General features: G+C 38.3%; 1 protein-coding gene across 2 annotated transcripts in view; it reads left to right on the top strand.

The window, feature by feature from the left end:
• The window catches only part of FSTL4 (follistatin like 4), a 590,275-nt gene that overhangs the window by 518,218 nt on the left and 45,628 nt on the right, over positions 1-26,429 (top strand). For both annotated transcript variants that reach the window (XM_072145816.1, XM_072145815.1), the window contains exons 8-9: positions 6,090-6,210; positions 24,940-25,101. In XM_072145816.1, coding sequence (XP_072001917.1) covers positions 6,090-6,210; positions 24,940-25,101 — 283 coding nt within the window. The remainder of the gene's footprint in view (positions 1-6,089; positions 6,211-24,939; positions 25,102-26,429) is intronic.

The raw sequence follows: 26,429 nt of genomic DNA, 5'->3' as shown, positions 1-26,429 counted from the left end.
GCGAATCCATAAACCTTGTTATGGTAAGAGACACACAATGAATAAATATAGTTATCTTTGGTTCATGAATTGTAGTAGTGATGAGGTTAACCCCTTTGTGCCACATCTTGTATGCCTAGATGTCTACATCATATCTTAATTTTAAGTTCGGCATACAAAAAAAGCCAAAAACTGTAAATGTCTCTGATATTTATAATTCAATATAATAAATCATATCAAATCATTTTAAACTAAAAAAATTACTTCTGGGGTTCATTTATCTTATCTCTGTTTGTTTTTGTTTTGTCCTTTTTCTATCTGCTACTTTATCAATCTCACTTTTTCCTTAGGTTATTCATGTTTTTTTTTTCAGATCTCTTTTTGCGACATGTTACAAATGTCTCAAAAATGTTGCACAAATGTTTTAAGTCGGTTCTTAGCATTAGAACATCTGGAAAAGAATATAAATGTGTCTTACTGATGATAAACAAATGTGACTTTAGTGCACATTTCAAAAAGTCTCCAAAAAGGCAGACAAATTGCAATGCACCAAAGGCTTAAAAAAAAAGAAAAAAAAACAGAAAAAAGGAAGAAAAAAAATAAATGACCCCCACTGACATTGTAATCTATATTTAAAATTTTCAAATGTCATTCTAGATTTTCACCACCATTACCACTAAAAAAAACACAGTAGCATTGATTCAAATAATGAAAGAGCATAATTGGCACCACTACTGGTGAGAAATTAGATATTTCATTACAGAAAGGTAAAGGTGTGAGCAGAAAGCACCTTTAACTATTTCTGCTACAGGTTGGAGGTTAGCCAGAGCATGATTCTGTTAGATTAACAACTGCCCCCTATGTAGGGAAAGAGAACTTTCATAATATTTTGTTTCTATATTTGAAAGCCAAAACCAAGAGTAGATGTAAAACACAGAAGAGGTATGCAAACATAGATAGGGAAAACATTTTTAAAAAACATCTGCACGGGCAACTGTTTTAAAATTATATATTTAAAAAAGTGACATCACAAAAATAAGGGAAGGGTGAAAAAGCTGGTGACGCGTTTCGGACATTAAATATCCTTAGTCATACCTATTGGCAAAAGAATCTTAAGAAGCATTTATGGAGAAGAACACCACCGGAAACCTTGGAGTAGGCGGGAGAAGAAGGGACGCGTATACAATGAGAAGTCCGGGATAGATCACATGACTAACAATCAGTAATGGAAAATAGGAGAAGCATAGCAACATAACAAACTATACAAATACGAAAAACGCATACATAGTAAGTATAGACATGAAGATGAGCATGGCAGCATAAATAGAAAACATTTTAGTAAAAAAACATGAGATCGCTCCTAAAGTACCTGGATCATGCTACTTGAGACAGGTGCACCTAAGGGTATGAACCCTTAGGTGAGCCTGTCTCAAGTAGCATGATCCAATAAGCTTCACGCATATGGAGTTTCTTTTTTCGGTCCCCTCCTCGTTTTAAGGGGAAACTATGCTCAGTAGCTATAACTGACATATATTTAACGGACCCTTTGTGGTGATCCCGGAAATGTTTGGATACACCTGAAACATTGTGAGAGCTAGTCAGATTAAATGGATTGGCTCCAGTTATGTGTTCCGCTATGCTGATTTTTAATTTTCTTGTGGAGCAGCCTGCGTATTGCAACTTACATTGTTTGCACATTACAAGATAAACTATGTATATGGACTCACAGTTTAAGTGTCTCTTCATGGAAAAAGTATGACCAGTGACATAAGATGTAAAGGTGGAGGTTTTATGCCTTTAAAACCCAACCAGGTGGTGTGATGTTGTCTTTTAATAAACAGAAGAGGTATACATTTTTTGTTACTCTTTTTCTTTGTCAGATACATTACTGGTATGTCGAGTTTACTGTATATAATTGACTAATTTTGTTGCTCCCACAGACAAGAATGGAGAGTGGTAGTGCATGCCTTCCTAATGCTCTTATCGGCCTGTTGCCAATTAATGTGCGAGTCCCATAGTTAGGACCAATGCATGAATACATGACTTCTCCTGTGGGTATGTGATAAAGAATACCCTTTAAGTTTCCTTAATAAGTTTTTTACCTACAATTCTTGCTAAAGTATCAAAAGTTGTTATTAAATTAATTGTTAGAACTAGAGCAGACAAACCATGGTACTGAAAGGGTATTGTAATTATATACAACAAATAGTATATGATTTATTGAGCATCTTAGCACTTGTCCATGCTGTTTTGTTTCATATCCTCACACATATGTCAGCGTGCTGCATGTAATTAATAGCCATTAGAAGCGAGCTAGGTTTAGAAAGGCAACAATTAATCATACACAATGAATATTTTTCTGTCTTGCTGACTCTATCTCATGCACTTTTCTTGGCCTTTTCATATAGTGATGATAAATGAGAGTATATTTTTAAAAGTTTTTGTACCACAATAGGAAAATCAATTTTTTTTTGTTTTATGGTTTCTTTTGTTTTGTTTTTTATTAATTGCCACGCTCTAACATTGCGCCCAATAATAATATTAAGGCAAAGTATATACATCTGAGTCCTACACAGCTGTAGATCTCGGGCCGACTATAGCAAATGTTTCCACTGTGACCATGGATATTAGAAGTCAGTTCCGGCCATGAGCTAGCCGCAATTTGTGAAGATAGCTCACTGCCACAGTATATGGTTGTGTGCATGAGGGTTTAATGTGTTTGTGCTATGCTTCATTGATTTCTCTGTGACTTAAAAGAAAACTTATTGCATTGTAAAATTCCTATTTAGGATAAGAACAGAAATGTATTCAGTATCCCGTGGATAGGGGAAACATGTCTTTAAAGGTTAGGGGCACACTTAGGCTACAGAAATGATTAAGCACATACAGTATGTTCTCAAGTGTAGTAAACTAAGTTGTACTTTGCTGTTTTTTGCACTGAGCATTCTAGTAATACATTCATAAATCATCAGTACCAAATTGCAGCCTCTTCTACATTAACAGTTTTGGCTGTGGCATGCTCCTAAGCATTTGTCACATGTTTGTTCTGTCTAGCACACCTTTAGCTTTGCTCTGCTCCCCATTCCTTCTCCATTAGCACTGCATACCTACTATGTCAACAAATGCTGCCAGGAGATTCGGCCCAATCCCTTGTGTTAAACTGATCTACATAAACAGATGTAGAACAAATACTGATACACTTAGAAATTTCATTTTACATAGAGGTAGAGTAGGGGGGAGGGGTGTTTATCATACGCCAGACTTACATAGCCTTAGACCAGCCTCAGACCATTGATGAAATCATGGAGCTGCTGCGCCACCAGGCAAAACCACACCAGGCCTGATCTGGCGTATTTTTGTATAAAAAACTGAACATTCAGCAAAAATGTTTGTAGGCTTTAGTGAGTGTGCAGGCATGGTACATGAGCTCACTCTGCCAGTGGCCATGCCCCCTCCATGCCCACATCGTGTGAAGGTGGCTCAGTCGCAAGAAAATAGTTATTTCAGTTCTTCTATGCTAGAAAATTGATGTAAAAGCACTCAGCACTCTACCCCAGTGAGTCTTATACAAGGAGGGGAGCAGCAGGACTTGTTTTATTAGACTGAGCTATCTGTGAGACAAAAGAGGTCTTGGCTGAGGGAAGAGATGAAGCAAAACTTTTTGTAGCAGACTGAGCTGTCTCTTGTGAGACAGGGTGCGAGTGTGGCTGAAGGAGCTCAGCTCTAGGACTTGCTGGAGCTTGTAATAGAGGCATTAGAAGGTATTAGAAGGGAGTGGACCATCTGAATTTAAATTAGCCATGAATGTTAGCTGCCCTGTAGATTTGTAAAAAATATTTTAGTCTTTAGAAATAGGCTAAAAAAGAGAAAAGTTGTCAAAGGTTAACATAGAATTTAATGAGTAAACACTTTTAAAACAGCTTGAACATCAGATGTTTTTCAGACGGAATAAATACAAATTAGAGGTATATGGGGGCGAATTTAGGGAATTTTAAAAATCTTCAGGTGCCCTAATGCAGCTCTGTACTACTTGTGTGCAGATATCCTTGGTTTCTGTAAACTATACACAGCAGAGGTTCCTACAAAGGTTGAGGAAAGAGAGGGAAAAATAATATTTAGCCTAGCAACAGAACTTTAGAAAGCATAAAAATGTATTTAGATGAAATTTGATAAGAAAGGCATCAGACTGTTACAAGCACTTACTGTAGTAATGGATGGTAGTGTGACTGTAGTTCTCCTTTCATCATCCACAGGTCAGTTGATATATTTGGCTTGGTCAGCAATTATTACAGCTATTCCTCTGTACCAAATCTACGGCAGTGACATTTCAAGGCTGAATTTGAGAAACACCACATTAGAGTATCTTTTGCAGCTGACGTTGATGTATTGCCATAAATGGTGCATATATGCTTATCTGCATGCTGCAGCAAAAAGCCCATTTACTATTAAAACAATACTAATTTTTTTTCACTGCCATGTCTAATGTAGTATTAATGATAAATATTATTGACTTCACAAAGTTTTGAATATTATGGAAGATTATTACATGACCACAAATTTTATTGCACCTTTGTGTTTCTTTAAAAGAGAAAAAACAAAAATAAAGTCCATCATTTTTTAAATGCCTCAAGCCTTCCAAAATCCATAGCTCATATTCTATTGTAGCGCAACCTGACTGAGATAAACTTATTGGGGGAGATTTATTAAGACTGGTATTTATAACGCCAGTCTTAAAACTCCCCCGCCGGTGGTCCTGCATGCATATACACTAAAAGAAAGGCTCTGGTCTACGGGTGCAAACTCTTTACACCAGATCAGAACTGGAAAACTTTGTTGCTATAGTTTGTATTGCTTTAGTAAATGTCACAGGCCGGGTGCTCCCCATTCTGTCTCCACCTTGACATGCCCATAGTGGTGTGCAGATCCAGCCGGCAGCAGAAGATTCATATGCTTTCTCGGTCATGATTAATCTCCCCCATTGTGCAGCAAGTAAATGTGCAAATATGTATGGTAAAGTACGTTTCTTTTTTCTGCAGCAGCATACTCTTACAAAGGACCTCCATCTTTCAAAGCTCTTCAGACATGTGTGAATGTGTAATGTTGCAGGGGAGACGACAGACAACGTGCTGGATATAACAATAAACTTTACTGAACTAGTAATAAATACAGAAAATGTCCATATGATAATAATGCAGATGGATTTCCTTTAGTCTCACTGCAGGAATGGGGGTCTTTCTTCAGCCGCAGGCCCTAAGACCTCACCTGCAGACTGTCCTTTTCTGGTGCTCACCACCAGAGTTCTGGGCACAGTACTTTCTCTCCTTAGTACCAAGTAGGGGCTTATATCTTAGCCAGGAGCACACAGGCACAGCAACACTTCTGCCTCTTATCTGTTCCTCTGACCTCTCACACTGAATCACTTCCTTTTCCTGCTCCTTGCAGAATCTCCTCTTCTGTAACCTGGTGCCATCTACTGGACAATGATCCACACTGCAGCCCCTTGTTACAAATGTATTACATTTGTGTATTCCCTATAAAATAGTAAAACTTCTAGGTGCTAATACATAATGACCTATCACTGTGCTAATTTGCAGTAACCACATGGTAAAGGGGTTTTCCAGCTCTTGTACAGGCGGTCCCCTACTTAAGAACAGCTGACTTACAGATGACCCCTAGTTACAAACGGACCTCTGGATATTGGTAATTTACTGTACTTTAGCCCTAGGCTTCAATGATTAGCTGTAACAGTGATCAAGGGTGTCTGCAATTAAGATTTATTGTTAATCCTGGTTCTTATGACAACCCAACATTTTTTTTAATCCAATTGTCACAAAGACCAAATAATTCTGTCTGGGGTTACAATTATAAAATATACAGTTCCAACTTACATACAAATTCTATTTAAGCACATACCTACATAACCTATCTTGTACGTATCCCGGGCACATACCTACATAACCTATCTTGTACGTATCCCGGGAACTGCCTGTATATTGATGGACTATCCATAGACTATGGGTCAGATCTCTGTGTTAAATTTGGCACTGAAGGCAGACAATCAGCTGATCAAACATTTAACGTCTTTCATATGTTACTACCTTGTTTTACAGGATTTTGGAGAAGATAATTCACTGTACATCACCAAGGTAACAACCATTCATATGGGCAATTATACATGCCATGCTTATGGCTACGAGGATCTCTACCAGACACACATCCTTCAGGTGAATGGTTAGTAAATGGCACGTATGAAAATTCACAAATACAGCTGTTAAAATATTGCAAATGTTACATTTAATTTAGAAGTCATATGTAATGTTCATGATTGTGTCTTATATCATTGTCCCTGTCCAGGGCCGATTCTAGCATATTTGCTGCCTGAGGCGAATATTAAAATGCTGCCCCCCCCCCCACGCTCCCTGTTAAGTAAATGCTGAAAACTTTACTAACAATTAACAACCCTACAGGCAGCTCCCTGACACTGTGTGACTGACTACAGGATCTGAGAGACATTAGTGGCATCTAGTACCTTATAGATGACAATCTCTTCCATCAGGACGACTTTATTCCGGGTTCTCCAATCCATGACGTATCACTGCTGAATTCACGGGCAGATATCTTCAGCTCCATGCAGCATCTCCACCCGGCGTCCCTAAAAATACCACAGTCACTTACAGTATGAAGTCTCCTGGAAAACAACACTGCGCTCCTAAATAATATATACCCCTCACAACACAACTGACCGCACGCTACCCCACATATAACACATCCCTTCATTATATAGGGATAAAATCTATATACATATAATATACTGTATCCCATATACAGCCCCTGCAGCTAAGTAATATACTGTACCCGATATACAGCCCCCCCCAGCATAGTAATATACTGTATCCCATATACATCCCCCAAGCTTAGTAATATACTGTATCCCATATACATCCCCCCAGCTTAGTGATATAGTGATATATAATATATACAGCACCCCCCAGTATAAAATGATTCTGGCCCCATATAATATATACTGAATCCCCCCAGTATAAAATAAGTATAGCCCCAAATAATATATATATAGCATCCCCCCAGTATAAAATAATTATAGCCCCAAATAATATCTATAGCATCCCCCCCAGTATAAAATAATTATAGCCCCAAATAATATCTATAGCATCCCCCCCAGTATAAAATAATTATAGCCCCAAATAATATATATATAGCATCCCCCCCCAGTATAAAATAATTATAGCCCCAAATAATATCTATAGCATCCCCCCCCCAGTATAAAATAATTATAGCCCCAAATAATATATATATAGCATCCCCCCAGTATAAAATAATTATAGCCCCAAATAATACATATAGCATCCCCCCCCAGTATAAAATAATTATAGCCCCAAATAATACATATAGCATCCCCCCCCCAGTATAAAATAATTATAGCCCCAAATAATATCTATAGCATCCCCCCCCAGTATAAAATAATTATAGCCCCAAATAATATATATATAGCATCCCCCCCAGTATAAAATAATTATAGCCCCAAATAATATCTATAGCATCCCCCCCAGTATAAAATAATTATGGCCCCAAATAATATCTATAGCATCCCCCCCAGTATAAAATAATTATAGCTCCAAATCCCCAAATAAAATATACAGAACCCCCACCCCCACCCCCACCCCTAGTATAAAATAATTCTGGCCCCATATAATATCTATAGCATCCCCCTAGTATTAAACAATCATAGCCCCAAATAATATATATAGCATTCCCCCCAGTATAAAATAATTACAGTATAGCCCCAAATAATATAAATATATATTGCATCCCCCCCAGTAATAAAGAAATAATTATAGCCCCAAATAAAATAGCATTCCATGATCCCCCCCCCCCAGTTTAAAATAATTCTGGCCCCATATGATATATATAGCCCCCCCCCCCCCAGTATTAATTATTAGCCACAATTAATTAAATACATGAAAAATAATAAAATCATACTCACAGCAGCTGCTCCCTCGGCGCGGCTCCGGTGTTCACGCGGCTCTCCTGTGAGACGCGGCTCCGCACAGTGACACAGGCGCCGCGCCATGGCGTCATGGCGCCTGTGTCACTGCTTAGAACGGAGCGACGCAGCTGCCGGAAAGGCGCTGCGTCGCTCCGCATATAAATCGTGCCTGTGTCTTAAAGAGACAGGCGCGATTTATTTAGCTGGTGGGCGATTCGGGCGTTAATGGACGCCCGAATCGCCCACTTTAGAGCGGCGAATTTCGCCGCCCTTTACAGGGACCCGCATTCTGCCGTCTGAAGCGAGATTTTCATCTCGCCTCATGGCAGATGCGGCCCTGTCCCTGTCCCTGTATAGATCTCAGTGTGGATTTACCCCTTCTGATAGTTGTAGTCTTCTATGAGCATCACTGTCCAAGTATTGCTTGGTTATTCAACCAAATTTGGATTTGAATCAATTATATGCCTATAACATAATCATTTTAATTGCCTATAACATAATCAGCAATAATATGTCACAAAAGACATAGACCTGAGATTACAAGCTTCACGGTAATAAAATCAGATAGACTTGTTATGATAATCATTGAACTTTAAAATGGTATTCATATAAAAAATTCTTCATGAATCAAATTTGGTTTCTTACTGCTAATTTGATAAAAGAGAAATGAGAAAGCAGTTTATTTAATGAATGGCTATAAACATATCATCATGGATTTACTGTATATCCTGGAAGCCAGGTCTTTATCACACGTCTGCTCTCATGATAAGGCAATCTTGTTTGGCAATGCCCTTTTCCAACAGTCTATGAGCAAAACTGCATTATAAGGGCTATTGTGTTTCCTACAATAAATGTCATGCAAGTTAGAAATCTCCATTAAACAAGGGAATGAAATATATTAAAAGTGAACATGTCCAACAAAAATATACTGTTCTTTTCAGGCAAAAGATTAATGGGGTATTCCTGGAATAATTAAATGGGTTATTGAAATATTAGCTAATATGTAATTAATTGTTTAAAATTTTGTGGACCTTCATTATAATGTAGAATTAAAATGCTACTGGCCTTAATCAGTCCATTGATTTTTCCCTGTGGAGGAGAAACAGGACTAACTTGGCAACACATGTGCCATGGTGTAAATGTTTGAGGTTTATTGCCACTTCCAGGGAGCGCAAGGCACAACATAAAATAATGGCCACAATACCACTACATCCACATGCTGCTTAAATATAATCATAGTAGGAAAGGTTTTAAACTACATTGCTTTACAATGCTGATGCTGATAGTAGGGAATAACCCTTACCCAAATGCAAATATTCCCTTTAAAAATTAATTTCCCATAATGTGACATGTTTCTTAAAGGAATTCTACCAGCAAAATCAAGCATGATAAACCAGGGACACTTACTCATAGACCAGGCACTGTGACTGTGGTAATCTTCTTATAATTGTTATCCATGGCCTCCTTCCTTCTAAAATAAACTTTTAAAAGTTTTGCTAATTAGTTTGTGGGGCTACCAGTTTGTTACACTGTCTCACCCTAAACCCTGATCCCTCTGCGCTTGTACAGTGAACAGGAAGTGCTGAGGAAGCAAAGTGGTAGTTTTGCTCTTCCAAATTTGGGAACAGAAATCTAGGCGAGTTTATTTTCTATATGTAGAACATCCCATGCCTATTTTTCATTCACTCCCCAAGGTGCACAAAAATGTCCCCGGAGGAATGGCTGGACTTTTATCTCCAGCCACTGGCAAGTATAACTCCCAGTTTTACAAAGCACCTGCTTCAAATCATTAAAAATATTAATTGGAAGGAAGGTTATGGGATGGCTATATGCACATGTATAGCATATATAGTGCAGAACTATATGACTCAGTGGGAGGAGCAATATATTTTTCTCCCATTAACCCCTTCTCGCTCTGCGTCCGATATATATATAGTCACATATATATAATGACTTAGTGCTCAGCCTCCGATATATCGGACGCAGAGCTGTTGCCAGTTCAGCTCAAGATCTGAGCCAAACCGGCATCGGGATACATAGGGTGCCGGCTGTAAATAATACCCAACACCTCAGTTTAACCCATTAAATACTGTGGTCGGTGCAACCGCTGCATTTAAATTGCCTTTGGGGGGGGTCTTTCCCCCACAACCCCCCCCCCCGCGGGCCATTTTCAGGGGCGCCGATCATTGCTATGGCAGCCCTGAGGTCCGATCACGACCCCAAAGCTGCCTGTTGGCACAGCCTGAAAGATGGCATCTGTGAGGTCAGTCACTGCTAATACCCTGCAATACATCAGTATTGCAGAGTATCATCATGAACAAGCAATCAGATGATTGCTTATTCATGTCCCATGGTGGAAATACCAAAAAGTAAAAAAATAAAATAATAATCAATGAAAATGCCTATAAGCTCCATAACATATAAAGAGACATATAAGTCTCTTATATGTCTTATAAGACATAAAATTCTAAATCATAACAAAACCCCCACATATATAGTATCACCGCATCCCTAACAACCCGTAGAATAAAAGTAAATAATTATTGAACCCGCACAATGAACACCGTTAAAAAAAAACAGTTAAAAACCTGACAAAAATTATGATTTTACCTATTCAATCCCACAAAAAATGCAATAAAAAGTGATCAAAAAACATATGTACTCCAGAATGTGACTGTTGCAAAGTAAAACATGTCCCACAAAAATCAACCAGTTCCAAAGCCAAAAAATTCTAAATGTTATGGAAGATGGCAATGCAAAATTGATTGATTTTACCCACATTAGGGTTTTATTTGACAAATTTAGTAAAACGTAAGAAAAAATATTCATGTATGGTATCCTCGCAATCCAATAGATTCCAATAGAATAAAGATAACATGATTATTAGGCTGTACAGTGAACACCAAAAAAAACCAAAAGTTAAAAATCCAGTACAGAATAGATGCTTTTCTACTCCTGCCCTCAAAAAAAAGTTCCTAAATTTTCTACAATATTAAAATGGTAACACTTGAAAAACCATCTCATCCCGCAAAAAAAATGCCAAATGAAAAAGCGAAAATTTTATAGCCTAAAATCCTGGCAGCTGCAGGGCGCTCCTTCCCTTCTGCGCCTCGCTGTGCCCCCATAAAACAAGTAACAGCCACAAGTGGGGGGGGGGGGGTCTCCTTTCTTGGAAGAAATCGTGTAACTAGTTTTTAGATGGGTTTTCGCTTTTTGGAAATGTGTAAATTTTAGGGCCAAATGAACGTATAACCAACAAAAGTTGACCATTTCACCTCCATTTTGATTTGATTCCTATGAAGATCTCAATGTGTTAACAATCTTCCTAAAAGCTGTTTCTGATAGGCTGAGGGATACAGATTTGAAAATGGGGTGATAATATATGGGGTTTTGATGTTAAATATGTAAAATTTTATTCAAAACAGTATTTATCCCCTAAATAGTCAATTCTAAAAAAATACGGAAAATTGATATTCAATTTGTAAGCCATGTGACATCAAAATCATTATCTAGATATTTCAAATATGAAAATGCAAAGTATAAATATGGGAAATGTTATTCAGCAAATTTATCAGGTAAATCTATCTGCCTGAAAATGCAATGATTTAAAATTTCGAAAATGGTAAATTTTTCCTTTTTTTTGTAAATAAACGCAAATTTATCATCCAACATTTACCACTAAAATGAAGTACAACATGTGGTGAAAATACACTCTCAGAATTGCTTTGATAAGCAGCAGTGTTCCAAAGTTATAGAAAGCGACGCATGTCAGAATACAAAAAAATGGGGCTGAGCCTCAAGTTATAAACTGTCTGTGTCCTTAAGGGGTTAAAGAACAAATAGTGTGGGTAGGAAGATTCATAGATAACCTGCTTTGGATTTGGCCTGGATCAGAGGAATGTTTTGGACAACTACTGACTAACTGTAACAATAACCATATGAATCTGAAATTTACATATACATATGGCAATACGGAAATAGAATTTCTAGATGTGAAACTATTTTGGTCTAGAGCAGGGGTAGGGAACCTATGGCTCGGGAGCCAGATATGGCTCTTTTGTTGGCTGCATCTGGCTCTCAGACAGATCTTTAATAAATAGTGATGGCTGCTGTGTGTCTCTTAGACTAGGTCCGGGGTCACAACAGGAGGTCAACACTTGGGAAGGAAACACTGTGAAAAGCTTCCGGCGGGGAATGCTGGGAGCCGCCGGTCTTTATAGGAACCTGGAAAGTGGGTAGCGACAATCAGCGGCACACTGGCCCTTTAAATCTGCAAGTGCCGGCACACGCGCTGGCCAGCCGGGACGGTAGAAGGAACATGGAGAGGTGAGTGAGCTCGGAAAGGGGGCTTTGCCACAGAGAGGGGCAGTGTAGGGCCTTTGATCCGAGACGTAGATTGCAGGGGCACCCATGACTCTAAGACTGCCTATCTACTGGGGGGCATGTGCATATTGTATGGCTCTTACAGAATAACATTTTACAATATGTGGCGTTCATGGCTCTCTTAGCAAAAAAGGTTCCTGACCCCTGGACTAGAGGTTACCCCCTATAGAAAGAAAAGCGCAGGCAATTCTATCTTGATGCCCACATCTTGCAATCCTGACCACATTACCAAGAATATCCCTTATGGGAAAATGTTCAAGATTCGCAGAAATTGCACAAATGACACTAGATTTGTAGAGGAAGCTAAAAAAAAGTCAAGGAGAGACAATATAAGGAAAAAACAGTGGATATGGCCATAGAAAGAGTAAGAGGGTCAGCAAGAGAAGAACTGTAACAGGATAAAAGGAAGAATACCAGTAGATGTATAATACATAAGCAAGAAGGGGTAAAAAATCAAACACCATTTACATTTGTGACATCATTTAGCAACCAGTTTATGGATATTAAACTCTACTACTGGATCTTACTGGATGTTTGTTTTAAAAACTAGGAAACTAGGAGTCCAGAAGCTTTGAACGTACGGCAGGATGTCATTTTATGTTATTAACCCCTTAAGGACGCAGGGTATTTTCGCTAATTTCTCATTCTCCATTTTCAAAAATCCATAACTTTTTCATTTTTCCGTGTACAGAGCTGTGTGAGGGCTTATTTTGTGCGTAACAAATTTTAATTTCCCGTGATGTTATTTATTATTCCCTGCCATGTAGTGGGAAGCCATAAAAAAAATTCCAAATGTGGAAAAATTGAAAAAAAACTGCATGTGCGTCACGTTCTTGTGGACTCAGTTTTTACGACTTTCACTCTGCGCTCCAAATAACACCTCTACTTTATTCTTTGGTTCGGTGCGATCACGGTGATACTAAATTTATATAGGTTTTATTGTGTTTTAAAAAATTAAACGAATGTGTACTAATGCTACAAAATGATGCTAAAATGATGCTAATAACTTTTTCATACTTAGGTGCACGGAGATGTGTGAGGTGTCATTTTTTGCAAAATGAGGCGTCGTTTTCATTGCTATCATTTTGAGGTCTGTGCGATATTTTGATCATTTTTTATTACATTTTTTATGTCATCTAAAAATGTGTAAAAGTCGCGTTTCGGACATTTGGGCACCATTTGCCGTTCCGGGGGGTCACCGCCGTCAATAACCGTTTTTATATTTTGATAGATCGGGCATTTTGAGATGTGGCGATACCAAATGTGTCGGCGATACCAAATGTGATTTTTACTATTTATTAAATGTTATATCAGTTCTAGGGAAAGGGGGGTGATTTGAACTTTTAATATTTTATTATTTTTTTTACATTTTTTTAACTTTTCTTTTTCTTTTTTTTCCCCACTATTTCTTAGACCCTCTAGGGTACATTAACCCTAGATGGTCTGATCGCCCCTGCCATATACTGCAATACAACTGTATCGCAGTATATGGCATTTCTGCACTGTATACATTACAATGAGCCATGTATCCTCGGGTCAAACGAAGACCCGAGGGTACCATGGCAACCGATCGCCGCCCCCCCAATGACGTTCGGGGGAGAGGCGATCGGAGGTAAGATGGCGCCATGCGCCGCCACGTTTGAAGTGCCGCCGGAGGCTTTGCCGGCGGCAAAGAAATGGTTAACACCCGCGATCGGTGCAAGCACCAACCAAGGCTGATAGCGATGGGTCTTTGCTGCGATATGCAGCAAAGTCCATCTCTGTATGAAGAAGGCTCAGCCCGTCAGCCCTCTTCATACAACCTTCACAGCTCCGTGGCGGATATATCCGCCACGGAGCGTGAAGGGGTTAAAAATACTCTTCTTCAGGTTATTTGTATGTCCGAGATTAACAATACAAGTTCACGTAAAGTTGTGACTCTGATCCAACTAAAGGTTGATACTATGTATATTTAACCAGCTGTTAAAGATATGAATTTGTTATTTTGCTATGGAATGAGGTTTTTAACCCCTAGGTGCACCACAACGTTATACTATGTCCCTGCGGCTAGATGCTAAGCGCACCAGGACATAGTATAACGTCCAGCTTCTGGGACCAGCTCACGATCGGAGCCGGCACCAGAAGCTGTGATCATGGGTGTTAACCACTTACATGCTTGACCGCGGCGCGTAAGGGTGTTTCTGCTATGGATCAGATCCCCCGTGCCACTTACCTCGGGATCCGATCCACTTCTGGGCAGCCCCGAGGACTGCCATGTGCCCCAGAGCTGCCTGCTCTCCTTGGCAGTCAGACCTCTTCCGGGTCTGACTGTAAACTGTCTGCGCATGCTCTGCGCAGCATCGCTGGTTCAAGTTCATGTATGAATAAGTAAAAAAAAGTTAAAAACACTAAAGTTAACACATTAGAATAAATAAAAAGTAAATACATAAAAATATAAGTCCCTAAAATGACACTTTCCCATAAAAACACTTAATAAAGTATAAAACACACAAAAAAAGCCACATATTTGGTATTTCCGCGTCCGTAACAATCTGTATAATAAAACAGAATCGTTACTGGACCTGCACGGTGTCACGGGTGGTCCCGCGACCCATATCTCAGGTTGCGGGCTCACCCGTGCTCCCCGGGGCAGCTCACCTCTCCCCGTTCCTAACTTGCACCTGAGTTCCGGCCACGTGCGTCCCCGTCTCCTAGGGCGTGCGGTACCTTTAGGAAATTTAAAGGGCCAGCACACCGCTAATTGGTGCACTGGCTGATCACTTCCCCTTTAAAAATCCAACACCCTTATTACTGCTTTGCCGGATCTTTGTGCTTAACAGCCGGAGAGAAAGCTCTTCTGCAAGTTATCTGCGTACCAGTGTTTCCTGCGATTTACCTGCATTCCTGTGTCTACTCCGTTCCTGTGTCTCCTGCGTTCCTATGCCTCTTGTGTCTCCAGCGTTCCTAAGTCCCTCCGTCTTCCTATGTTACCTGAGCTGCTCCGTGTTCCTGTGTACCAGTGTTCCTCCGTGCTGCTGTCCTGTGTGCTGTGTTCCCATACCCATCTGCTTGGACCTTGCTGACCTCAGATCGGACTCTGACATTGCATCTCTGCCGCCTGCCTTGACCCTGTGCCTGGACTTTGACCTCGAGATTGTCTGCCGTCTCTGTACCTCGATCTTGGCTGCCATTGCAGACAAGTCACACCTGAGGAAGGACCTGGTGGTACCACGCCACAGCTTGTCTAACCCACTTTGCAACGGGCTCTGGTGAAAACTGGGTACCACTTAGACTCAGGTCCCAGGTAGTGGCTTGTGTCATTGTCTGCAGTGGTCCAGAGGATCCACACCCACTAGACTGACACACGGTAAACGCCAGGGAAAAAAACACAAAAAACTTTCTGAAAAAAGATAATTTTTAATTAATACCTTTAAAAAATGCTCTAAAAAGTGATAAAAAATGTTACGCACTCTAAAAAAAGACCACTAAAATCACAACTCTTCTCGAAAAAAATAAGCCCCTAACCAGATTTGTCAGCCGAAAAATAAAAAAGTTATGCATATGAAAAGATGGTGATGCTAAAATGAATAAAATTGTCTCCAAATTTGTTTTTATTCAGTAAAATTTAATAAAATACTCAAACCCCCCCCCCCCCACATATTTGGTATCGCTAAGTCTGTGGCAATCTGCATAATAAAACAGAATCGTTATTGGACCCGCAAAATGAACCCCGTAAAAAATAACCGAAAAAACGCTCCGAAAAAAAGATAATTTTTAATTAATACCCTTTAAAAAATGGTCAAAAAGTGATTTTAAAAAGTTGCGCACTCTAAAATAAGACCACTAAAAAGAACAATACTTCTCGCAAAAAATAAGCCCCTATCCAGATTTGTAAGCTGAAAAATAAAAAAGTTATGCATATGAAAGTCGGTGATGCTAAAATTTACATTTTTGCCTAATTTTTCAGTAAAATGGGAACATTTTTAAAAAAATAACTATGAGGTCTTTTCGTAATCGTGGATACCCATAGAATAAAAGTAATATACTATATTTACGGTATGGTAAACGGCCCAAAAAAAAAAAACCACAAAAAAAGTTCCTAAAAATTGATGATTTTCATTTCCTCCACCAACAAAGAGTTAATAAAATCTCACCAATTAGCTATAGATGCCCTAAAATTATGTAACATAAAAGTGCATCTCATGTGGCAAAAAAATAAGCATGCCAACATTCATCTGCATCAAAAGTAGAGAATTTTGAACTTAAACTTGAAAATAAAGAATTTTTCCAAATTTTTTCCAAATTTTGTTTTTTTCATAACTAAACACAAAAGAAATCATCCAAATTTTTAAACTAATTTAAATTACAGTGTGTCACGAGAAAACAATTTCAAAATCCCCTGGATATCTTATATCGTTCTAAAGCTATAACCACTTATAGTTACACAGGGCAGATTTGAAAAATGGGACCGCGTCCTAAAGGCCAAAAGAGGCTGAGTCCCGTAGGGGTTAATCTAAGGTGTTGATTATATGGCAAACTTGCCCCATGAGTTCAGGGGAGCAAGGGGGTGGAGTGTGCCTTACTTTTCTTTTTTAATGAGATGAGGGGGAAAGCACAATAGATCATGATTAAGGCCATATAGGCTGAAACGTGTAGATTTTACCTGTTTTTCCACTTGCACGTTATGCCAAGGAAGATGTGAGCCCATTATGATGAAATTTTAAAGAGAAATATGGATAAAGTCAAGTAGGACAAGTTTACCTTTTAACCCTTTCACGACCCGTGACGTAATAGCACGTCACGGGTCGGCCGCGGGTGCCATGGTAACCTCGGGTCTCACGAAGACCCGAGGCTGCTTCAGGTTAACCCATGCATTACAATGTGCTATCAGCACATTGTAATGTATGAGTAGTAAAATCCCCATATACTGCCATACTGTAGTATGGCAGTATATGATAAGATCGTGCAGACCCCCTAGGGTTAAAGTACCCTAGGGAGTCTGAAAAGCACTAAAAATAAAAATAAAAAAAATTATAATAAAAAACCCTAAAAACTCAAATCACCCCCCTTTCCCTAGAACTGATATAAATATAAATAAACAGTAAAAATCATAAACACATTAGGTATCGCCGCGTCTGAAAATGCCCGATCTATCAAAATATGATAACGGTTTTTCACTGCGTTTAATCCCGTAACGGAAAATCGCACCCAAAGTCGAAAATGGCACTTTTTTTGTCATTTAAAAAAATTAAAAAATTCTATAAAAAGTGATCACAAGGTCGAACAGTCCTAAAATTGATAACATTGTAAATGTCATCAAAATCCGCAAAAAATGACACCACCAACAGCTCAGTACACCAAAGTATAAAAAAGTTATTAGCGCCAGAAGATGGCAAAATCCCCCAAAAAATTTTTGTACAGGAGGTTTTAATTTTTTTAAATGTATGAAAACATTATAAAACCTATACAAATTTGGTATCCCCGTAATCGTACCGACCCAAAGAATAAAGTAGACATGTCATTTGGGGCGCACAGTGAAATCCGTAAGATCCAAGCCCACAAGAAGGCGGCACAAATGCGTTTTTTTACCAATTTCACTGCATTTGGAATTTTTTTCCCGCTTCCTAGTACACGGCATGGAATATTCAATACCATCTCTATGAAGTGCAATTTGTTACGCAGAAAATAAGCCATCACACATCTCTGTACATGGAAAAATAAAAAAGTTATGGATTTTTGATCATGGGGAGTAAAAAATGAAAATGAAAAAACAAAAAAGGGCCAGGTCCTGAAAGGGTTAAATACAACAGAGAGTGCTAGACGTTTTACTCATAAGTTTGTGTGACTGTCTTGCCCTATGCCCTGCTCCCTTAGCACTGAAGCAAGGTGGTAGCGTTGCTCTTCCAAATGGGGGAATAGAAATCTAGGTGGCTTTACATTTTTTACAAGTTTGCATTTATTATTTGTGGTTAGGATATGTAAACTTTTAGCTAATACATAGGCACCTGTATTTCTGTTTTCCCATTTCAAGCACTGCACCACCAAGGTCCATTTCAGTCTTCCCTCTTCCACCCTCTATAATTTGGTCCACCAATGTCATTCTTTTATGAATTAGATCATTTATGAGAAATATGCAAATACATTTTCCAGGATGGGTCAAGGAAAACCTTGCCTCTTGACTTTCTTGTAAGGCTGCCCCCTTAACATCACGCATTACATATTTGGATATATTCCAGAATCCCCCAGCATACGATTCATGGCTATAAGTCTCCACACCCTGCAGAGGCGGCCCGAAGAAGTCTTCCTAATCTTAGATTATTGCTGTAACAAATAAAGAAAAAACATGTAGAATCAAACTTCTTTGAAATCCATGAATTAACTCTACAGATGGTCCCACTATAAAAACTAAATATTAAGGTAATTTTATAGCCATATAACATGTTTCAATACGATGTGTAAAGTCAGACAAATGCCTAACTTGTAGCTAACTGTTGGCATATTAAATTGAATGCCATATAAAAGGCATACTGCAATAGCAGACATATGCTGTGTAGTTAATAAATGAAATGTACCATGTTCACCAAGCTGTAAAATTATTTTCCTGCTGAGAGAAATTATTTTTTATCATCACAATAAGGCCATTTTGCCAAAACCAATCATTGGATAACATATGGATATATGCATAGATTTCTTACACAAGAACCAAAACTGCAAACTACTTTATTTTACACACTTCATTACTTTTATGTCAGCACAAAGAAACCAACACTCTTCACCTGGAGCTTTTCATGCCAGTGCAGGATCACAATTTGATGGATGGAATTGGAAACCATTAAATAGAAGAAATAAGAAACATTTCCAAAAATGGTGCATTGTATTGTAGAAATGACACGTTGGGGCACATTTACTAAAACAGTGCAAACTGCTGAGTAGTGTACAGAGGGCCCCAGATTCATGAATTGTGGCGCACATTCTTTATGAATCTGGTGCTTCCTGCAATGCCCCAAATTTTTTTTGGTGCACCTTTAACATGGGGCGTTTAACACAGTTCTGCCAGATTTTGCATGTTAAATGTGGTGCACAGTTTGACCGTTCCCCTTGAAGATATAGTAGGAGGATCAAAAGAGGCTACTAGGGCGTGGAGTAGCCGTGCCGTGTAGCTTCAGCTCCAGCTACTCCACACCCTAGTAGCTTCTTTCAGATATGTGCATATTAGGTGATAAAATATTTATAACGTTACAGGCCACTCAAGGTTTAGTCCTAAAGAGGGCTCTCATGTCATTCATTAGTTTAACCTGCTACCGGATGTACATTAAAAGGTAGATCTGACATGGTAGGTTTCCTTTAAATCCGGGACTGCTACAGATTACGCAGCACTGCACAGAGCTTGCCAAACCGGTCCCTGGCCCCATGGGGCTCACAATCTAATCAACCTACTAGTACATTTTGGAGGGTAGGCGGAAACCGGAGGACCCGGGGGAAACCTACGCAAACATGGAGAGAATATACAAACTCACTATACATTAAACAAAACAAATTAATAGAGTTGTCCACTGTCAGCAAAAAATAGGTATTGTTTGCGTAATTAAAAGTACAATTTTCCAATATACTTTCTGCATCAATCCCTCACTGTTTTCTAGGTATAATTGTGTTTGTATATGTTTTCTTATGCCTCTTAGGAGTAAAGATTGATGTTTCTTAATAAAAATTATGTTTTTGTTACCATAGAAATAATTTTCACACTTCATAAAAGAAATGTAAAACGCCTGACGATAAAATGTGAATGTGTCACAGGACAATTACTACTTCTGGTCCTGGTGCATGGAATAAAACATACTGTTATTAAATGGGGTATACTCCACTAAGTCTCTAATAAGCCAAGGCTGAACAAAAACACTTAGAGTAATTACTGTGTTAACACGTTTAATAAGATCAAGAGGCTATTTCTTTTATGATTAGTACAGAAAAGTCTTGTGAATTTAACATTAGCTTGACCTAATAGCTACAGTATACCTCTTAACCTTAGAAGCCTAAGAAGGACATGTAAGCCCTCCTAATTCTTCTCATGATCCAAATTTCTAAACTGTTGCATATGTATAAATGTTCTAGGATAAAAGTAAAATTCTGAGAAAGAATGATATGATTTGTCATTATGAAGTTTCTGAACATGCTGTGTATGATCCAAATGCGACCTAAAATATGGTGTCATCGTGGCGGAATTCCCATTGTAAATACTTGACCCATTTGACTCATAAGATAAAAATGCCCTGTGTGTTCTTTGTGACATGTTCAGCCTCTCCCCTCTGGCTACATACAGTATGGTTGGACCTGCACTATGTGATTCCCATTGGAAGTATGGAATTTAAATTCCCAAAAAGTTTAGTATAGCATAATAATAATACACATAAACATACAATGGAGCCTATTGTCCGGGGTGAGGGACCATCCCTTTAAATCTTAATTGCCAAGTGGCATGTAAAGCACAAATGAATTGTAAATACCCCTAGGATATGTGTACACCAAAATTCGGCTCAAGATACTAATACATATGACCTATTGTGTCTCCAAAGGGAGATCAAGCCAAATTATGCACGACTAAATTGATTGAAAAAACAATAATCTTTATTAATCTTGGTTAAAAGCATTGACAAAAATTTCTAAAATTGATTACAGCGGTGGATGGGATACACAGAAAAGAGTTCTGAACGTACAGTCACGACAGGATATTGCACATGTATATAGATAACAAGGGAATGCCTGTAGTCTGAGAAATATCTTATTAAAGTATATATATGGTTGTGTTCTTACCCATGTGGATAATCTCAGTCAGCGTGACCCGGATAGCTCCTGCCCCACATAATAATAATAATAATTCTTTATTTATATAGTGGCTACAGATTACGCAGCACTGCACAGAGCTTGCCAAATCGGTCCCTGGCCCCCTGGGGCTCACAATCTAATCAACCTACTAGTACGTTTTGGGAAACCAGAGGACCCGGGGGAAACCTACGCAAACATGGAGAGAACATACAAACTCACTATACATTAAACAAAACAAATGAATAGGGTTGTCCACTGTCAGCAAAAAATAGGTATTGTTTGCGTAATTAAAAGTACAATTTTCCAATATACTTTCTGCATCAATCCCTCACTGTTTTCTAGGTATTTGCTTGCTGTAATTCAGCAAAAAGCTTCATTGTTTACTTCTTTTGGAGTGAAATCTGTCCATGGTCATGAGCGAAACAGAGAGAAATCAGTGCTGTGCACCTGTGTGACATCAATATCAATCATTCTAATCTTATCGTATTTAATCTTATTATTAGAATTTTAAAATACAGTTATAAGAAAAACAATCTATACTAGAAATCTGTAAGGGGAATTGTTTGGAAAGACAGAGAATAAACAAAGTGCTGACAATTCATCATCAGCTGTGGTCCATCCAAAGGCAAAGGGCTATAAGGAAGAAGTGTGTTATATGTCCTGGGCTCTTCAAAGACCTTAGTCCACCACTTTTCTACCCAAATAAGTAAACTCTCAGAATTATTTTTTAAAGGTGCAAATAAGATCAGGGTTAGACTATATGTAGAAATAAACACAAGTGCCAGCTCATCTTCTAGATGCATGATTTTCCATTTTATTCTTCTGTACATGTAATACGTAATAAATAAATCTTTACTTACGGTATAAATTGCCAAGATAATCTGCAGTGCTTAACGGATCATGGGCTACATATAGAGACAAGATCAATGATGTGGCCGTAAGTGAGGGGGAGCTGTGCTGAGTGATGTTTCGCCTGTAAAAGGGAGATGCCTACAGATCTTGGCAGTCACTATTTTAAACATAATTTTATGGTCATCTAAGCAATGGAACCTGTCATGGGTTTTAATGTGAAAACCTAATGATAGGTTCCCTTTGAAATCTTATTCAGAAAATGTAAAAATGGTAATGGATAGGATCATATTCTTCACTTTTTTAACACAATAGAAATGTGCTGAATAAATACTATGTACAGTAGTATGCAGACCATGTATTTCCCAGACTTTTAATCATTTCATGAAAATAAAACTGTTTTGCTTTCCAGAATAGAAAATGACTATAAATCAATTTGTTAATTTCAGGCTGCAACATAATTATTACTGTGTTTCTGCTACACTAAGCAAAATGAATGTACTGTGCACTGTCTGTATAGTATTCTGATACTTTACAATAATAGTACTTCATTTGTACATGGTTTGGTAGCCAGGACAAGAGTGAAACATATCCATATAAAACCTTAATTTTAAAATTGCCATTTTAAGTGTCACTCGACGCATTATACCCAAAAGGCACCATCGTGCAATTCTGCATCATTTTGAAATTTATAATAAAATGCAAACCATTTCTGAACTGAAAATACCATCTCTAAAAATAAAACTCAACCTGTATAAAATTCATGCTAACCACTTATGCCTGTATAGATATATAATAGTATCAAGAGAAACATTTTGGAAAATGAAAAATAATTGTTCTCCAAGAACCCAAAAATACAATTTCATAGTTATTTTTGTAAGCTTATTTTGATAAGCTATTACTCACTATGTCCCTTTTCCTGTAAAAAATAAAGAGAGCCTGTCACCATTAAAATTCAATCCTACAATATCTTCAAGCAGCATGTTTTAGTGCAGATCATCTTATATATAGATTTATGGGAAATAATCTCTATGCTTTGATTGTCCAGATGCCTTGGGCGTATGGGGAAGTCACTGAAAGCACTACCCCCGTAACTCTATTGTGTAGATGCAGAGATGTTAGTAAATAAACTAAAAGGCATACTGAATTTACTACTTAACTCAAAACTATATGCAGGGGGTCCACAATTAAAGATTTGCAACTTACAGACGACCCCAAGTTACAGATGAACCTCTCTGCCCAATGTAACCTCTGGTGAAGCTCTCTGGGTGCTCTACTTTCGTCCCTGGCTTCAATGATCATCTGTAAGGTGTCTGTATTGAAGTTTTAGTGATAATCCTTTTTCCCATAACAGCAAAAAGTTTTGAAATTTTAACTGTTACTGGGACAAAAAAAGTCCTCTAACTTACATACAAATTCAACTTAAGAACAAACCTAAAGTACCTATCTTTTAGGTAACCTGGGGACTGCCTGTATTTATCTACTCAGCTCCTCCTATACTGTAATGGGCTTCCTGCACATCACATGACTTTTTCTATATGTGTGCAAAGTTATCTTATACCACAAGTGTCTGCATCAACAGAAGCTATTTAATTAACCCCTAAGTGACCACCCATACAGGTTTTTACATCAGTCAATAAGGGGCCTTAGGCTAGGCTGAAGGGTTTCTCTGTGCCGAGCAGTGACTGTCTTTTATCCTAGTATGAATAATTTCTATGACAACTATAGGCAATGCTCCTGGACAGCTATGTAGGAAAGTCTATTAAGCCTCCTATACTGATGAGGGGTATAATAGGCTGCCTATTAGTGTATAATACACTGCTATGCAGTATTATCCCGTTTATAAAGTTTAATATGGAAATTTTCATATTTTCCACAATGGCACCATTAAAATCTATAATTTGTCCTGCAAATAATAAACCAAAATATACCTACATTCATTAAAAAAATGTAAAAAAATACATTCAACAAGGGAAAATTTGCATAAAATTACTTTTGGAGATAATGGAAATGGGTTTAAGAAGAACACGGTGCACACTTCATAGGTTGTGGTTGAAATTTGGCTTTATTTACTTTCTCTAGAAACAACGCATTTCGGGGCTCGAAGGTCTCTTCTTCAAGTGTTATTAGAGACTTCAGCTCTACTTTATGACTATTGTTATGTAGGAAAGTTTACTGTACCATTGTGTTAGTATGCACTTTATGTAGCTGATTCCTTTTGGAGCTCTTATTGTATTTACCCATTGACACCAGATACGATTTATTACAGTCAGGGTGGTTTCCTTGGGATGATTCTACCACTTTCATCCCATTGAGTCCTTTTGTGTTTGTGTACTTGTTACACGTTTTAAGTGTTTTTAAACTGGTCAGTGTTTGTCAAAATATTTAATATGTGTAAATAAAATTTGATACTTTGCTTATAGTTTGGTTGTCTTGACACACTCTTTTCTTGTACATAATTGTTGGCATTTTGGGTCTATAATGCAACCGGTATACATTTGCTGTGCAGGGCCCACACCTCTTTGTCGATTATTTCTTATTAGTTTACATGTGTTGGTACACTTTATTTTCCTCTGTTTTCAATGGGAAAACATGAATAAAAACATGCTTTTTTACAAAAGAAATTAACAGTAAAATACATTAGAGAGGACCTGTTACCACTAAAACTGATCGGGAATCACAAATATTTACTGATATAGAAATGTCAGGAAAGGTGGCAGGTTCTCATTTACCAAAATTACAACTTTGTATTTTTTCCTTACACACTTACACCATAATAAATTACTATTGATATACCACACAACAATCAATATAAAACATGTTTAAATTGGCTTTAAAAAGATAACAAATTGCATTTGTAAATGCTTTGTTAGTAATTGGAAGTATTTTATTACATTATAACATCCTTTTGATATCTTTTTCAGTTCCTCCAGTAATAAGAGTATATCCAGAAACACAGGCTCAGGAACCTGGGGTGTCTGCTAGCCTGAAGTGTCATGCAGAAGGGATTCCTAACCCCAAAATAACATGGCTGAAGAATGGCATTGATATAATGCCAAAATTATCCAAGCAGCTTACATTAATTGGTAAGTGTTAATTTACAAACATGTTTACCCAGTATAAGTTTCACACCGCTCCACGACACCCATGGCATGGAGGTGGCAGAAATTACATATAATAGCAAGTGCTAGCAATAAGCTATAATTTACATTTGAATTCAGGGCTTCTACACCACTGGCATGGCGCAGAAGCCCAGGTAAATACCCCACATAGACTTTACTAGCACAACTTGTGTCAAGTGGCATACATCAAGATCCCACTTCATTAAGCTGATCTAACAATCTGGTGGCTTTTCCAAGGACAGGACCAGAAAAGGGATAATGAGCCCTAGTACTAAACCCAAATAGTAGAATAAAATCAGCTCACCTGCTGTGGTTTCAACATGTGCATGGATCCCCTCTCTGCTTGAGACACTGAATTTCCAGGAAAAAAAAAACCCTGAAGGGAACCCGAGTCAGCTGATCAAGGATTGACAGCTGCTGCGATCATAGTATCATATCATAGTATCATAGTATATAAGGCTGGAAAAAGACGCAAGTCCATCAAGTCCAACCTTTAAGAATTAAATAAATGTTTTATCCCCATAACCTGTGATATTTTTGCTCTACAGAAAGGCATCCAGGCCTCTCTTGAACATGTACATAGAGTCCGCCATAACAACCTCCTGCGGCAGAGAGTTCCATAGTCTCACTGCTCTTACAGTAAAGAACCTTTGTCTATGTTGATGGTAAAATCGCCTCTCCTCCAGGCGCAGAGGATGCCCCCTTGTCCTGGTCACAGGCCTAGGTATAAAAAGATCTTTGGAGAGATCCTTGTACTGTCCGTTCAGGTATTTGTACATTGTAATGAGGTCTCCCCTCAGTCGTCTTTTTTCTAAACTGAATAATCCCAAATTTTGTAATCTGTCATTGTTTTCTAATCCGCCCATTCCCCTAATAATCCTCCTCTGCACCCGTTCCAGCCCTACTATATCCTATATCCGGTCTGACAGGACCGATCTCTCATAAATCCATGCTGACGCTGGGTTATAAGGTTGTGCACAGTGAGATACGATAGGATAGCATCTCTAACAAACCCCTCAAATATTTTCCCCACCACAGCAGTTAGACTCACGGGTGTGTAGTTTCCAGAATCGCTATTTGATCCTTTTTTGTATATTTGTACCACATTTGCTATGCGCCAGTCCAGTGGAACATAACCAGTCCTCAGTGAATCTTCAAATATTAAAAATAACGGTCTGTCTATCACGGTACATAGTTCATGCAGAACTCGGGGGTGTATGCCATCTGGCCCCGGTGATTTATCTATCTTAGTGCTTGCGAGGTGGCGCCGTACCTCTTCCTGGGTTAAACTG

Source organism: Engystomops pustulosus, chromosome 4 (assembly GCF_040894005.1).
Source record: "Engystomops pustulosus chromosome 4, aEngPut4.maternal, whole genome shotgun sequence".
Lineage (NCBI taxonomy): Eukaryota > Metazoa > Chordata > Amphibia > Anura > Leptodactylidae > Engystomops > Engystomops pustulosus.
Note: the sequence above shows the minus strand (reverse complement) of the source record. Positions and strands in the feature narration are given on the sequence as shown.